The sequence below is a fragment of the Stegodyphus dumicola genome, chromosome 10, assembly GCF_044657685.1.
Source record: "Stegodyphus dumicola isolate Sdum_Otavi_A_Nest chromosome 10, ASM4465768v1".
Lineage (NCBI taxonomy): Eukaryota > Metazoa > Arthropoda > Arachnida > Araneae > Eresidae > Stegodyphus > Stegodyphus dumicola.
The window spans coordinates 68455164-68473026 of NC_140777.1; the positions used below are offsets into that span (position 1 = coordinate 68455164).

The 17863-nt window shown below is 32.6% G+C and overlaps 1 protein-coding gene across 5 annotated transcripts in view; it reads left to right on the plus strand.

Annotated features, from left to right (window-relative positions):
* LOC118183996 (uncharacterized) overlaps positions 1 to 17863 on the plus strand; it is a 255046-nt gene that overhangs the window by 228685 nt on the left and 8498 nt on the right. For all 5 annotated transcript variants that reach the window (XM_085825051.1, XM_085825052.1, XM_085825053.1 and 2 more), the window contains 4 exons: positions 14097 to 14271; positions 15240 to 15301; positions 16301 to 16406; positions 16781 to 16895. In XM_085825051.1, the coding sequence (XP_085681177.1) occupies positions 14097 to 14271; positions 15240 to 15301; positions 16301 to 16406; positions 16781 to 16895 (458 nt within the window). The remainder of the gene's footprint in view (positions 1 to 14096; positions 14272 to 15239; positions 15302 to 16300; positions 16407 to 16780; positions 16896 to 17863) is intronic.

Here is a 17863-nt window from a genome sequence, read left to right on the forward strand (position 1 = left end):
TTATTTTTGAAACTGAACTTGCTGAACTGTTACGAGGCTATAATCTCAAGATTTTAAATATCTGCTGAATATTTATTTCCTTAGGCCATAAAGTACATAGAAACGAGCAAACTTTTAACGTTAGTCTTAACTTTCGAGCTGACTGTAATGAAATATTTCTGTGATTATGACATATTAGGCTGTCATCTGTCTCGATTATCTGTATTAGTCCTCAAACCACATTAACTAAATTTTTCGCATTTTCTGAATAAGTGTAACTTGAACGACTTCATTATTTTCTTTTACACTGTAAGTTTTTTTTTATTATTATTATTTTCCTCCAGTTATTTAATCAAAAAATCAAAAAATTCTTTATGAAAAAAAAAAAAAGGAAGAGGTTATTCCCCTCCCCTCCAAAATGCTGCGTTGAAATCACAGCAAATTGGATAAGAAGTTAAATATTGCATCTGTCCTTGAAAATCTAAATTTTTTAAAGAGCTGGAAGAAGAATGCCTTTTTACTGTTAAAGCACGGCATTTTAAGTGTAGACCGTTAGCAATCGTTTAAAAACGGTGTTAATGCAGGCTTTGTATGTAACTATTCCATTTGTCTGAGTTAACTGGAAAAGTTTATTTAAAATGTCTCATTTGAGCATAATGTAACCTATTTTTTGATTAACTAAAGCTAATAGAGTTTCAGGGTTATAATTTATATAAGTACTGTAAAGTATATATATATATATATATATATATATATATATATTTTTTTTTTGTTTTGTTCGCTTTTTTGTCTATAGTCCTAGCTTATAAGTGACTATAGTGCTTCTAATGAATAACAATAAGGGTTTTTTTCCCCCTCTATATATGAATGAAGATAATCTATTCTATTTTTATTTCAATTAAAATGAAAAAAAGGGGGGGTGTCCCTCGTACTTTCCCCCATCACACACACACACATACATGCACTTAGGAATTGGAGGTTAACTTATATTGCTTTCTTAAAAAAAATTATATATAGCAGCTCATAAACTTTTACGTTGTGGGTGGGATGGGCCTCTTCATCATTTCTTTTAATCAGTTTCCTAAAATAGCTCCCCAAGGTTAGGTTATTACTTCCCTCTTAGACATACGATTTCATAAACGAACAAAATAGTATTGTTGGTGGGGGAGTTCCAGATCACAGCCTTTCACCTCCGGTAGAAAATTAAGAGGACTTGATCGCCTTATACGCCTTGAAGAAGAAAAAATGTAAATGTCATTTCTCGGCCCATTAATAGGATACGGAAGTTCCTACTGAAAAGCTACCGTTACGCTTCTTTCTAATTATGAACTGGATCTGTCAGGCAGGAATGAAAGTCAATGCTTGCGGAAACTACGATACTTAAAACTGGAATGGGGTGATAACTATGGTATACATATCACTAGTAATTCGTGTTCTTTCAATCATACCTATATTAAATATATTGAAAATGAAATGTAACGCAAATTAAATTTGCAATTTTATTAAATTAATTTAGGTTTAGTCGTTTGTCCATTAACTTATTTAACTGGTCCTTTAGTGGTAAATGTATTTAAAATTGCACAAAATTCAACCTTTGTGTAGAGTTTATTTCAGAAACATTTCTGTACATGTTGAAAAAAAAAAAAAAATCTAACACAGGATACTCTTCTTCAAAAACGAAAATATTCTGCGGCATTTTACCAAAATTTCATTCTTTAAATGGATAAAATAAAGATAATTAATTAATTAAAAAGGGGAATTATCTAACCTATAAAGAATTTTATTATTATTATTTATTTTTATGTGGCCCTTTTAAGCTCTGTGTCTGATGAAATGATGTATAGTACTTTTGTGTCTTGAAGAAGGTGACCCTCACAGTTCCTTGAAGTGCATAGAGCTGTTTCCCTGAAATAGAAATGGTTGTTTAATGTTAAATTCCATCCGGTTTTAAAGAAAAATTGGCGTGTTTATCCTACATTTAATCGAATGAAGGTTTAAAAGAAAGTAACATGCTACTTATTATTTTTATATGAACTATGATTGACATGTGGCGTACATATGGATTTACTCAGAAAGATGCGAAGAAGCTGCGCATCTATTCTAGAGAAGAAGATTATTTTAGCCCTCTTAGATATTTTTCACATAATAATTATCTTCTTCGAAGCATATGATAAAATATCATCCATCCTTTATAATAATCTGATTATCTTATCTATACATGATTTCAGTAAGTTCTGTGGTAATTGCCTCGATGGTTCTTTGCCGTGATAATAACGTGCATAAAGCAATTAGTAGAAGTATAAAATCATTCAGAATGATTGTATCACTTTTTATTTGATTTAGATTGAATCTATTCTTCTTCATGTAGTTTTAACCTGATACTGAAATTCTATAACGGTTTAAACAAGAAAAGGGAGGGTCTCTTCATTCATTCTCTTATGATAAAATAGTTGTTTACGTTGCACGAGTTCGTTAAAATGCAATATTTATGGGTTATTCATATTTCGTGTAGTATTAACAGAAGTATTTATTTCGTGTTTTCATATCATGTGCTATTTCTGTTGCTGTCTCTCAAATGAAGAAATTATAGTATGCACCGGATTTTTCTTTCATAGTCTTTCCATCTCCCGCCCTTGCTAATGACATGAAGTATTTATTCTAGTTGTTTCACTTAGTATTATAGTATTCATAATAGCAAATTGTCCATTCTATCCTATATGTATGAATTTCATTTTTCTAACTGCTTGGACGACTCGTTGTTGATTCGCAGCGTAGTTAACGAACAAAAAATGCATTAAAATCTTTTAAGAGAAATATCGAAAATGGAAGGGCAAAAAAAAAAGCATCCAGCAGGTGGCGCTTTCGATGCCACCTGCTGTTATCTGAACTCGGTTTCTGTTTGCTATGTGTGGACGGACAATGGCGAGGACAAACCATCCACCCGTCCAGGTGATCCTGCTTGTTCCTCCCCTCTCCCATCCCTCTTATCGAATATTTCCAAAGCGTGATACGAGTTCTATCCGGAATCCCGGGTGCCATCGTGTAGGCGGACAGATGCTGGCAGAAGTCTATTGTTTTCTGGACATCGGGTCGTTTTTGCTTACTAGATGGACGATGAGGTCGACTAGGAGTCCTGTTTATTGTCGATAAAATTCTATCATCTCTTGATCGGTATGTTCGCCTATTGTTTTCAGTACCGTCGTTAGAAAGAATGCATTAGGGCGCAGGGGATTAAATGTATTTTTCCTTTTCTCCTGTGCGTGCAGTGCTCTTTCAAGTTCTTAGGTCCTATGTGTTAGTTTATACTCGTACGTTACCTATGTCCGAAAGTCAGTTTAATTTTCACTTCATCATTCCATAAAAGGGGGAAGTACCGTAAATTCAGCGTTATGTTTAGGAAATAATATATGTTTGTTGTAATTCCTGCTACCTTTTATTTGTTTGAAATATCAGTGTTCATTTGCAGAGTAAATCGGTGGTTTACCGATAAATATAATGATATGTGTAGCAGTAAATATGATTTTAATATTGCATTCAACATGATATTAAAAAATTAGTTATATGAGTTAGCTCTAATGACGCTTTTTTGGTGGCTTGTTTTAATGATGTTTAATTTTTTTTTTTTTTTTTTTTTTTAGAATTAACTAAATGACATATTTGAATCTAAAATAAACAAAACATTTGAACAAAAAGCAATGAAAACAATTGCAAAGCCTTGCTTATAGCATTTTTTATATCTGAAATTTGAGGATAATCAAACTGAAGTGGCTGAAATTTCGCACAGAAAAATGTCAAGGTATCAAGACCAGTGCTCTCCATAAAAAAAGTTTGAATTTGATCAAGAAAGATTTGGTTTTCTTAAATTAAGTATATATTAAATTTATAATAATGCCTCTTCGAAAAATACCAAAATATGCTTGCTGCCAACCCGTTCCGAGCAGAAATTTAAATGTGAAGAAAAGCTGATTTTTTAAAAAATATAATGCATGTACAAAGTTTTTTATTGGGGAAAGCTTATTACTGTTCTTCATGCTTTAATTTGTAAGCATGCTAGCTAATAGACTATGATTAAGTTATTAGATGATTCTTAAAATAGTATCCTATTAATACAACAGATCAAAATAGTGCAACCCTGTTGACACGGTGATAGGGAAGCCGGTTGCCCTGGCTTGGGCTCAAGTCCTAATCCCGGAAGGTTCATAGAGGTTTGTTAGTGTGTAGTGTCCTTATGGCATGAAGGCACTGAAAATGCTTTCGTACCGAAAGTTTTTTCGAGAGGTTGATTGAAGACCCTCCGATCCACGCGCCGAGGGATACTACTTCAAAATTACGACGAAGTTGGAGAAGATTTTTACTGTCACCTGTAAGTTAGCCAAGGCCTAAGTCGCAATCCTTGTCTGTTGGCCATGATAAAATTTGTGGGCTTGATCTAATATTACTTTCAGATAAAGTTAAATAAATCGCAACATAGGAAATAGTAGTTAATAAATGAGGATTGCATTAGATGCATTTGTTTGTGTCAACCCAGATTTTTACCGACTGAAATGAAAACAGAAAAGATTTGGGATGGGATCCGAACCGTAAACATGGACTGCAGTTTCATTGTGGTAACCTGTTTGAATCATCAGTTATGCATGAAGCCCACTCACTTTCCGATCTTGAACAAAAAAAAAAAAAAAAAAAAAAGAAGAAGTCATTAAAGACGCTAACATTATCCAAATTTAAAATGTATATACGGTTTTGTAACTAAGCCCCATTCCATTTTAATGCCAGTCAATAAAATAAATTAATAATGCTATTTGCTGTTCCATTAGATGTTGTGAGGATTTATTAGATAACTGTGGCTAGTGCTGCTTTCTGAGTTTAGCGATATAAAGCCAGTTTTGGCAACCCTTCTTCTTTTCCCTCCGCCTGACCGCTGGGTCAGCAGTGATCGGGAGCAAAAAAGGGACTCTGGAAGTCCTGCACGCAATTCGAAAGGCAAGAGCACGTGCCCCCGCCTGCACCCTATTATACATTGTCTCTTCAAAAAATGAAAAAGAAAAAAAAATTCTCCTTTTCTTGCCTTCCCCTCTAGCTTCGGGCAGCTGTCGTCGTGCCCCCACTTTTTGCAACTGGCCGTCTTATCTCGCTATCCCCACCAGGTGAGGAGGGTATGCATCCAGGTGGTAGCAGCAGTAGTACGGCACGCGTACTGCATGCTGCACGCGCGCCCTCTACCCGTTAGTACTGTTGCTCCCCTCCCAGTAATTCTCCCTGATTGTTTGCTTTTTATTCGCCCTGCTGATTGCACCAGAAAATTACTTCATTCTTGATAATGGCAAACCAAGGCATTTGGATTTATAGCAGCTTATTTAGATGAAGTGGGAAGAAAGCTATTTTATCACTCATAACCCCGCATTTGAAAAACTGCTCTTTTGTTAAAACATCAGTCTAAACTGAATTCGCCAGCTTTGAAATTGTTCTCATTTCTCGAATTTTAAGTGGAGTTTTTTTCTGAAAAATGCGCATATATAAAAATAACTATCATTTTTGCATTAGATAAAAAAATTTCTGTTAGGAGAATTAGGAAATAAATAAAGAAAAAGAAAAAGCTTTTAAGATTTTATATTACGCCCAAATGGGATTTTTTTTAACCTTTTGTGGCTTTATTTATTAAATATCATGTTATTCGCACTTAAACCACATGAAATTCAATTCAACAGCAATATCACAAAATATTTAAAAACAGCACATCTTTAGAATTTCCAATACAGTCTGTCGCACTGGAAATAAAAATGCCTTTCTTCTGTACAGTGCTCGCTTTGAAATCGTTGAGTTTGTTAATCAAAAATTCGTTAAAGTTTTACAAAATGTGAACTAATAAAACAAGTTCAAAATTCGGTCTTCCAGGTGCCCATGTTCGGGTGGAGGATTACGTTACTCAAAATTTCATGGTTCTAGGTACTGTCTTTCTTTTTTTTTTTCTTCATAATGCGAGAAACATACCTACATTCATACACATCCTCCTTTATTTGATTTCTTTTTTAAATAATACAGAGCGATAATATTTGGTGGGAACAACTTGAAAAATGATTCAGCCTTTTACAGCGATTCGATGCAAAATACTGTTTCGAGACTAACAGTCCTTCTGAGCTAATACAAAGTCTCTGTTGTCTATATGAAATGCTGCATGTGAATGCTTTAGCTGCGATCTTCCTTTGAAAGTCTCTCATCAGTGTAAAGGATGTCATTAGCTAAAAGATAGTTCTGACTTGATATTCTGAAGTAACATACAAAGCTTTTCCATGAAAACTTTAAGAAACGTATTTATTTATGTTTGGGATGTAATTGATTAAAAGACAGATATCTCTAGAATATCATCCATGCCTTTTGTCTTTAAATTCACGTCGAGCATATTTATTTATTACCCATATCTGGCTCCGATATTTCTTGATGTCGTTATTCTTCCTTTTGCAGTCGCCGAAAGTAAGAATGTGTGTTCATTATCTAACAGACCCCGTGTATTTTTCAGACCTACAGTGTATCATTTGTGTTTTAATTATTTATTTATCAAGTATTTATTAAACAAAAGTGGGGAACTGTAGACGAGGATGGGAACTCTGTAGACCAATGGATGGAAATTCTCTAACCTCTGTAGCTTGTTTGAGATCAACTCTTTGTATATCCCAGCCGTGGATTTCCTTCCTCTTTTCTTTCATTGTGTGGTTTGCGGTGTTGTTATGTCGATCGCTTCGTCTATCTGTGGTAGGAGGGCGATCTCCGTCCATGCTGCTGGATTTGTGAAAAACCAAGCGCGCAGTTGCGTGAGAGGCGTGGGCGACAAAGGAGCCCGAAGGTTAGTGACTCGATCTCTGCATCAAAAGGGAGGAAATGCCGCGTTTCCTATTTCCTCTGTGGCTCTCATTTGCCGTCCAACCTACGGACGCGGCAGCGGTATGGGAACGCGAGGCGGACAGACACCTGCTGCTGTCCGGTGCGGAGATTCAGGTGTCAAGCCTTTCTCTCTGCGGCTAATAATAAAATGCATTTATAAACGATGAGGACGGGGCAGGTGTAGAATCTCTCTTGCAGATTAAGTAATTTTACTTTCTCTTGCAGCCATTCCCAAAGTATCTCTTGAGACAATTTTTGATGGGCAAAAGATAGAAAATTTTCTCTTTTGTTATATATATGTAATATATTCAGGAGCAGGAATTTTGATAGCATAGAAGTGTTGATCCATAATGACTAAGAAATTGGAGGCGAAGGCATATTAAATCATCAGTTTTACTTTCAGCAGCTTGTTGCGGCTACACACAAGTCGGCACATGAAATGTGCCTGTTCCAAAAGGCTTACATTTTTGATAACTTTGTAGCAAGAAAGCAGTAGCAGACAGACAGCAGTCTAGCTAGGCCAAAGCGTGGAAAGCAAGTGCCGTAATGTTCAGGATGAAATCTTAAGTCAAGCTGAGTTAGTTTTGGTTCTCAAAGCATTTTGATTGGATAGTTAATATCGCGGTAAAATTATTATTGGCTGCTTGAGTTTTAGTTCAGTTTACATCACCAGAATTACGTATGACCTATGTCATAATTTTTCTCGAAATGACGCAGTGCAAATAAATGTTGCTATTTTTAGAATAGAGAAGGGAAATTAATTTACGCTGCTAATTTAATCTTTTGCATATTCTTTATTTTTCTTACATATATATAGTAATTTGCATTAGTTTCAGAATGAGACTAGTATGAAACACGAGGAACAAAATTATATTTACTAACACTGTCATTTAACAAGCAAAATGTAAAATGTACATTTTTAAATTATACGGTTATTTAATCGCAGAACTTAAAACAAACCTGGCAATGATTAGAAACCATTTAACATGATGGTAGAGTCATTAGGTTATTATGAAGTATGAGACGTAAAAAATGTGCAGTGCCTTCGTAGGAACTCGAACCCTGAACTTCCCGAATACGCTTCCAGTTAACCACGAATGCATGCGGAAAGGAGGGAGAAAATACCTTATATACTCCCCCTTTTAAAGAACGACTGAGGATTAGTGGACCCAGTCGCCAAATCGGGGTGGTGACGAATTGTCGTACGCTACCTCTTAGTTTGGGCACCAGAGTCATTAAGTTATAAGCATGAGATGCTTATAACTTAATGACTATAAAAATGTGCATTGTCCTCGCCGGGGCTCGAATCCTGGCGCTCTCGAATACGAGTCGAGTAGGCTTCCAATTGCACTGCGAAAATATGAGGAAGAGAGGAAGAAAATACCTCATATGATTGCATAAATTTATTGAAAATTATCTATTGATATTCATTAAATGCATATAATATGAATAACATAAATATTGTTATGTTATTCTTAACTTATATGAATAACATAAATATTGTTATTCATTAAATGCATTAGCTTTTCAATTCTCTCCCCGGAAAAAATACGCTGCAGTTAACGAGTTATGAAACAATCGCAGATGGTTGGAAAAATTATGGAAGCGAATATTATATCGAAAGTTATTCTGAACTGTTATCGAAAGCGAAATTATATCGAATATTATTCTGATCTTGATAATTTTATTATCATCTTTGTGATACTTATTTGAATTATAATCATTAATTATTATTGGAAGTAGAAATCTAGGGTCATGTTAACATAATTCTTAAAATATTAACCTGCATAGGAAAAAGATAAAATTTCATAAATATTAGCCTGAAGTTATTTAATTTAATTTTCCTGTGAAAGTAGTTTTTCCCAATTGGAATTTTGTAAGGCAAAATTAAAGGTTCCTTGGTGGGGGGGGGAGAATAATTAATTTTAATTATTCATTATTCTTTAATGAATAATTAAAATTAAAAATGTTATGAATATATCTGGCGAGAGACAATGTTTTGGTCAGGTGGCTTTTGCTGTCAGTTTGTGTATTAAACTGTCTTTATAATTGTAAATGACAACCTCCATATTACGTCATCTCCATTTTATCACACTTAACGTGCGTAAATATTTATGCTAAAAAATGCAGTGCCAAACAGCTATGATTAATTTTAAAGCATTATCATACGGAACAGCATTTGGATAGTTTAGCATCAAACCAACCGCAACTTTTCGTGTAAAACTTTCCGCTGCGATGTAGAAAAATATTAAAATGTTCTGTGAATAAATTTAATTGGGAATGCCTTATACTAATTTAATTTCATGTTTAATGTCGTTTATTAGTCCAAAGGGGAAATTTGCCCTGAAGGACTATTAATTTCGTTTTGGCATTTTGCATTGAAAACTAACTATAAACGATGAATCACTTTTCAAATTGTTGCCACTAAATATTATCGCCCTGTATTAGATTTAAAGACATTAATGAATGAAGAATCTGCATGAATGTATGTATATTTCTTGCACTGTGATAAAACAACGGTACCTAGAGCCATCAAAATTTAAATAACGTAATCTTCTATAGAATACGGGCATGTGGAAGCCCTAATTTGAAATTGAAATTTGTTTTATTATCGACTTCTTATTCAACGAATTTTTGATTAAAAAACTAAACGATTTCAAAGCGACAAATGGCAACACTGTACGGCGGGGAAAAAACCTTTTTATCTCCAGCGGGCGCGGAACTGTGTATCGAAAATTCTAAAGATAGACTCATTTTAAAATTATTTTGCGATATAGCTGTTGAACTGAATTTTATCGTTTGAGTACGTAGAATATGATATTTAATAAATAAAGGTAACACACAAAACTTTTTTTTTAAAGGGGAGGGGAAAAAAACGCCCCTTTGGACGTAATTTAAAATCTGAAACTTTTCATATTTTTTTGTTTTGTTTTTTTCTTGTAATTTTTTATGTTTTATCTTTATTTCATTTCGGATTGTTATGCTGCTAAAATTTTAGAATTGACATTGTTTAAATAATAAGAAATTTTAAACAAGGTAATCTAAATAGAGTTAGTAAAATAGACACTCCTATTTTAGTGTTTTGTGTTTTTGGAATTTTAGGTAGATTATATTTTTTTATTCAGCTCGAAAGCCATCGGTAGTTAAAACCATAAGTAATTCATCCCGTTTCTGTCCCTCCGCCACGAAATGCTCTGTTATTTTTAATGTAATCACTTCCTCAAAAGTGTATGTTAAATAAAATGAATTTCCAGAAAAAAGTCAAATGTTTCACTTCCAATGAATGAACTGCATATTCTAATCGTGACTTCACATCAGTGTCAAATTGCTTACAATTGAATTTCTTCAATATGAACCTCTGAATTTGATATTTTTGATCATAACCACGGTTACGCCATTTAACACGTGAAAATTTATTTCATCACTGAATTGTAGGCGGAAAACGAATGTATTGCTTTTCTTGTGTATAATCGTATTATCTCGTTCATAAACAAATTATTACGCCAACATTACAAAATCTGCTTGTAAATCTGACCGCGAACTTAATCCGTTTAGCAACTTACGTCAAAAGCCTAAGTTTTTAGGTTTCTTTTTGCAATTTTTTGTAAATGTTTCTTCAATTTTTCCCCCTTTTTACTTAATATGATGAATACAGCGGAATTTTTTTAAGATCTCATAATAATTGGATAGTTTTTTAATTGCTTTTTACAAACCATGCAACCATTATTTTCATTCTTTTACAGAAATTCTTTCTCGTAAATGAATTAAAATTTCGTGATTTCAAAAGTGTAGTTTAAACTAAACTTTTTAAAACTTTCGATATAGTTCTTCTGCTAGGTTTCCTTTCATTTTATTTGAAGCTGAGAATTTTTCATTTTGTAGGATTTCTGTAAAACATATTGCGCTGCTAAAAATTAGTTTAACTGAAATCTGCCAGAGCGATTAGCATTTTTGTGATTTTAGTGATTGCGGTCTCCGTCGATTTTAGAGATTTTATTTTATGTTGTCTTCTCTGACTCATTCTCAGGGGGAAAAAAAAAAAAAAAAAAAAAAAAAAAAAAAACATTTTGTGATGAGTTTGCGAAAATACATTTGGATAACTAATATAGTTATATTAATACATAAAATTCAACACATTGCGACATTATACAATTTAGTGGATTTTAATTTTTTGCATGTTTGGCCATTGATATCCATTGACAAACAATGGTTTTTGTTCTTTGGATGGCTACCAGTAAATCTACCAATAAAGCTTGAAAATTTTGATTGGATTGTAGCGACAGATGCGTTGCATTCTTTTCGACAGATATTGTTGAAGAATGTTGGGGTGGGAAGAACGAGAAAGCTTTTAAAAAGGTTTAATCGTTGGGACGCACGCACTAGCTAGCAATGATGCCCAACAAAGTGTATCCGTGGTTATCCACTTGGAAATCCTCCATAATTAGCACAATCTCTGCTATATTTAATAACCCCAGGTGTTCATTCTTTGTTTTTTTTTTTTTTTTTAATAAAATAGCTTTTTAATAGTAATGATGCAATCTGTTTTCTTATTAAAAAAACTTTCGTGATCTATTAGAATATATGCAATTCACTGGAATTTATTTCATTAAATATTGGCCTTAGTAGGCGAATAGAGGGCAAAAAAAAAAAACCTGCCAGTGTGCATCAGAGCATGGACAGGTGGCGCTACAGGTTTAGCGGCGGTTTGTGACAGGAATGGCATCCGTAAGCATTGTGCTCAAGAAATGGTCACTTGATTTTGCTAGAATCGAGCCACGCCGCTAATCCATGTTTTTTAGGCAGAAAGTGGCAGCATACGAGTGAGTCCGTGGTGTGAATATCAACACATGTGTGCGAATTTTTATTTTGAAGGTCATACCGGAGTTTAATTTTTATTGTAATTCAGCGAATCAGCTTTTGCAAATGGAAGTTCAGAGAAAGTAAAGATAACGCATTTAATAATGTTTGTAGCTGTTATGAGAAAATAGCAGCATTTGCGCAAATTTCAGAACATCGTCATTTTTTTATAATCGCTTTTATTCCATATTATGTCTCCCTCCCTTTCATTATCCAAGAATCAGTTTTTGCCTTTTAATTTCCATGCTGTTCTTCATTCACTTGCAGAACGTTTCAGTCTAATGTATGCATATAATTAGATACGAATTGATTATGACCATCTAACTAAGTGAATTGGTACTTTTGTTGAATTTTGTAAAATAAGCAGGTCTGCATCAGTTATAATCAAGTAATTAGCTGATGAAAGTGCATCACATTTCTTTTAATCATGACAGTTGAAGCTTCCAATAAACCTTATCTAATAATGAAATGTTACTTGGATGCTTGTTATTATGTCCCATAAACAACAAATTATGAATCGATTCGAAGTTTTGCGATGTGCAGGCTTTCGAACCGTAATATGTGGCTTTTGGAGTTATAAGCCATCAACCTTTGGAATTAAAATCCACTTTCCCAGAGGTATCTGAGAAAGTGTACCACGAATGCAGCTATGAATTTTGAAATGTCTATGAAAAAGTATCTTTCAAAACAGCAATAGAATTTGACTAATTTGACCGACACTGTGCTATTAATCTTAATACAAGGAGAGCATCTCTCATTCATTGGAATAAAACATGCCAATAAAAATTTTTAGATTAGACAAAAAACAACCCTAGTTTGGCAATTAAATACTTTCAGGGAATCTCCTCCCAGGAACAAGAGGGGGTGAAATTTTCCAGAATTATTTTGGCTCCTGAAGAAGAGGGACGTATATCTTATCACCTTCAGAGTTCGACCTACGCCAAATAAGGTTGCTTTTTTGCCTAATTTTAAATGGAGGACTAAAATCGAAACCAAACTGTTTGGCGATTTATCTCCTACTTGGAGATATTTATGTCACCTTGATAGTTTTTATAAACTGTTTTGAACTTATTTGATGACTATCTTTTATTTTGCGACTTTATTTCAGTTTTAAAAAATAATTTATTCTTTTATACTTTCATAATATTAACCGAATGCTGTTTACAGTAAGCGACGTATTTTCCATGTTTTCGTACATGAACGGGCGGAACTTCTGCAATTCGATTACAGTATCCGAATGATTATATTAACCGCGATCTACCGTAAGCCGGAGTCAAATTAGTCATCTTTCAATTGAAAATATAACTTGAAAGTGGGTAACTTAAATTCACCTGCGTTCTAACGAGCGATTAGTTTCCAGAACATCTTATCCTCTCCCCTTTATTTCATGGAGCTGCTTGTTTCGTTAAATTAAGCAACATTAAGGTCAGGGCACTTTATTTGCCTTTGTTATTAATGGATCGCCCGTCATCACTCTTGTTTTGCGCCCACCTAATACGGAAGATCGTGAATAAACGTAATCGTGTGCCATTATTACCGTGATAATTGCCCATTTCTTTGTGGATTTATTTGCAGATTGTTTCTTGCCGAGTGAAGACAGATGTTTATTTTCGCGGCAGCCCGTAAGGGAGACTTTTAACTAGTGTAGTCCTTATATGTGAAATTTTCAGTATACTTTTTAGAAATTTTCTTTTTAGAAGTAATTTTTTTTTAGCATTTCTCTGACTTCTGATAAAGTTATAGAAATGGATTCTGTATTTTATCAATTACTGGAAGGCACTGCATTTTTCATGCTCATTTAAACAGGAAATATTTATATTTGCCATAATACTTATAAGTAATTTAAACTAAAAGGATTTCACTTAGAAATATTTGAGTTTATATGTTAATCGCAGTATGTGTTTTGATGTACTCTTAAAATATGTGCTTATTAATTTATTATTGTTATGCAGCTCTTATTTAAAAAATAAAACCTTTCTGAAGATCAGTATAAATAACCACCCCTCTTTCTAACATTCTGAACTGCTTTGGATACTTTTCTGTTATCGGAATAGGATTTAGAAATTTATTTATGTATGCACAATAAGTATGCGTGTAAGTAAGTATACGCACACACACACGTACGTACGTACATGCATACGTGTGTACATTCCTGAGTTCGGTCCCAATAACAGAAAAGTACCAGTCTTTTCCAGCTATAAAATCTGCACATTTATTTGCTTGCGGTAATATCTTCCACATGTGCAATTTAATACTGAACGTATCTTCAAGTTTATTTTTCTGTGTATTCAAAAGCTGAAGGTATAAATTGGGATTAATATATTTTGAAATGTTGAGGTACTGAAATATTATATGTAAAATTCAAATGATTTTCTCTCACATAGGTGCCTGTTCATCACGTTCCACCCCTAGGCCAAGACCTCCTCCTCAACCTACAGTAAGGCCGAACATCACATTCCAGACTTATGCCTGCCCTGAGGCATATGCCAAGTGGTACTGCCTCAATGGAGCTACCTGTTTCTCTGTGAAAATAGGAGAATCTATTCTGTACAATTGCGAGTAAGTATTTTCATGCAATGTTACTATCACACATTTTGATTTTTAATATATACATTTACTTAATAAATTTATTTTATATTTCTGTATCATGTACTTTGCTTTGTTAATCCTTACTTCACATCTGAGAGTGCATTTTCATTGGCGATTATTGCCGACTTACCTGTAAAAGTCGGCAAGGAAAACTACATTAAGCTTTCATCTCATGTAAACAAAATATCATTGCCATTCATGAGAAATTATGAACCCACACATATGCTTTCATCCGAAGATTCTGTTAACTTTTTCATTGGAGGTGTGCTACACAGTGGTCCTCCATTTTGTTCTAACTCCAACCTCAACAACACTCAAATGTTCGAACTTTCAGGACACAGAGAATGCCACCTGCTTGTGATTTTTTAACTAGCTCAAACAACAGAACTTGCTATAAATGCTCATCTATTAGGCTCAAAGTTTCCTTTCTCGTCAACTGTTTGTACTTTGCCACATATTTTATTTATGTCTTAAGAATTGCCAACGGTCTTAGAGCACCTATCAGTTACAAGTAAAAACTATAGTGTAAGGCTTGAAGAACCAATAATGTAATGGTAACTGCTTTTTCAGTAAATTCTTTTCTGAGTGAAAAATGTGCTGGTTGCTTAGGCTGCTCATTTTTAAAGTCAGATTTTCTCGGAAAATTCTCTAAAATATAATCCTTCTAAAAATAGATAGCATTTTTGTGCTTTACCGTAATTGTGAACTAAACCAATTCTAAATTATCTTGTTAATTTTTATATAAAATCAGAAATGTATGTGATTCAGAAACTGCTACATATGAACGCTTAGAAATATTTTATTGAAAACACTTCTTAAAATACTAAGTTTTTAACTTTTATAATATGAATAATCTTATGTTTTAAATGTATTCAATTTGTCTAGTAGATAATTATTTAACTTGATTAAAATTAAACGTATTTATTTATTTGTATTAGGTGTGCAAACGGGTTTGTGGGCCAAAGATGTGAATTTAAAGACTTGGATGGATCTTATTTAGGTATGTGATTTATTTGTATTATTAAAATGTATACAAGCTCATTTTATTGATATGTTTTTTTAATAATAATACAGTACAAAGTCTATAATCCGGACATCCATTATCCGGAATGGTCTATAATCCGGACATCAAAGCCACAAACTTTTTTTTGTATGCTTTACGCATGCGCATTTAGCAGAAAAAACGAAGCAACTTAAACAACTTGCATTGAAAGAAATGTTTAATAAAGTAAACAAATAAATAGTAAACTTTTTTTTTTTTTTTTTTTAATTTTGATACCTTTTAGATCATAATTCTCTTTATTTCATAAATTACGGTTTCATATTTTTAATTGTATAATTTCTGCATGCCATCTTACCAGATTTAAATTGATCATCTATAATCCGGAATAGCCGAAGTCCTGATAAGTCAGGATTATGGACTTTGTACTGTAATTATTAAATTAAGGAAATGAGCCTGATTTTCATTTACCTTTTGCAAAAAATGAAGATAGTTTAATTTTCCAATTTAACTAATAGTTTAATAGATAGTTTAATTTCCTAGAAATTACTAATAATGACTAATTTCTATAAATTACTTTAAAAATAAATTAATCTTTGTTTGCCCATGCAAGTATTGATGGGATTCGACCACTTCCCATTGTTTCTTTCTAAAGTTCAGTGAAATAGTTGTTTAAATTAAATTGTAATAATAATGTATGCAATTTATAGTCAATAAGTAGCTAATTTTATCATTTATTTTGTTAGTGAACCAGCTGTTAATTTTTTTAATCCCACTTTTTGAAACAGCTTAATGTGAAATAGTTTCTTGTGCCAAAGTATGTAATAATAATTAACTTTGATTCTCATGTGAGACTATTGCATTTAAATGCGTATATAGGTATAATCAGAAGTTATTGCAAAAACAGATCTAGATTCCTGGAAGTGATATGAAATAATTTATTTTTGTTAATTAAATAATTTTTTAACTATTTATTTATATGTGATATTCTGTTTTTAGCATCCAGGCAACAAGTGATGATTGAAACGGCTAGCATTGCTGGAGGAGTAACTCTTCTGATCATCATTTTAGTAATTATTTCTGTTGCAGTTTATGTTCATTATAAGTAAGTTTCTTGAAGAAATTTTTGGATTTTTTGTAATTTCTTAACAGTATTTAAAGTATGAAAGTGGAGATTTTTTTTAGGGGGAGGAGAGTCAGGTATTTTAATTGTCAATAGATGATGTATTTTAACAAAATCTTTTTAAGCCAGGCTTGCGCAGCTGTGTTCTTGTGTTTGCATTTTTTTTATTTTATTTATTTATTTTTTAATTCCTGACTTTAATCTGTCAAAAATTACATTTAATTATTGCAAAAATAACTATAAATTTTGCCCATATTCTTGTACAGTCTAAGAATAATTAATCAGGCTCCAAATTAACATAGATAGTAAATAAATCATTTTATTATATATATTCATGTATGCTGTTTCCGTTTCAGAAAAAAACGAAAAGAACAAATGCACCCTGTTACTCCTGTGTCTCAGGCTTATCAGCCATTTCGTGCCTTTCGTGAGTCTGACTGTCCCAATGAAGGTCAGGCGTTTTCTACCAATGTAAGATTATTTTACTGTGATTATTAAATTTGTTTTAAATATTGCATAGATCTTTATGTTATAAAAGTAAACTGTTTCAGACTGGATAGAAATAAAAACTAATATTTTTAATTATATAATCTCTTGAAATGGTACATTTTATTGAATTCTGGAATAAATATCACAGACTAAGTATATAAATTGATATTTCTGTTTCATATAAACATTTTAGTCATTGAAAGTGTAAAATGCAGATTTCTTAAGAGGTTGACTATTCTGGATTTATTAATGGTATAGGCTACAATAATCTTAATAAATCTGAAGTTTGTGTTTATAATTCCACATCTGATAGATAAGGATCTTTATTGTGGATATTTATTACATGCCCTACCATATTTTTTAATTCTTAGCTACTTCTTTTTTCTGTATAAACAGTCTAAAAAATAGCCTTACAACCAGTGGGATGTTCGAATCACAGATTTTTCTGAATTTCTAATTATTTTATAATAACTAGTATTTTTAAATTAGTTATTTAAGTAAATATACTGTTGCTATTAATAAATCAAATTCAGTTTCTAAAAAATATTTGCTAGGTGCATTTAAGCATGTTAATTTTTTTTTGCTTAATATCTAGATCTTTTATTTTGTTGTTTAGGTTGAAATTATATTTTATTGCTTTTAACTAATGGATATTGCTTATATCATTGAAAAGGAAAGAATGAAACTCCAAAAATTAACATACTCATTTAAAGAGAAAATATTGCTGCTTATGTTAACTTCACTAAAAATGAATTATTTCAAATTCTATAGGGTAAGTCAAAAAGGTTCAAAACTGAAAACTCTAATAATTTCTAGTTTGGTGAAATTTAGTATGTAGTAATGCAGAATGACTACGTTTCAGTAGGGAATTTTTATTGTGCATACTTTTTAATTACAGTTATGTTTGCAAGGTAGCACCTCATCCATAAAAATTACCTCATAATAAATGA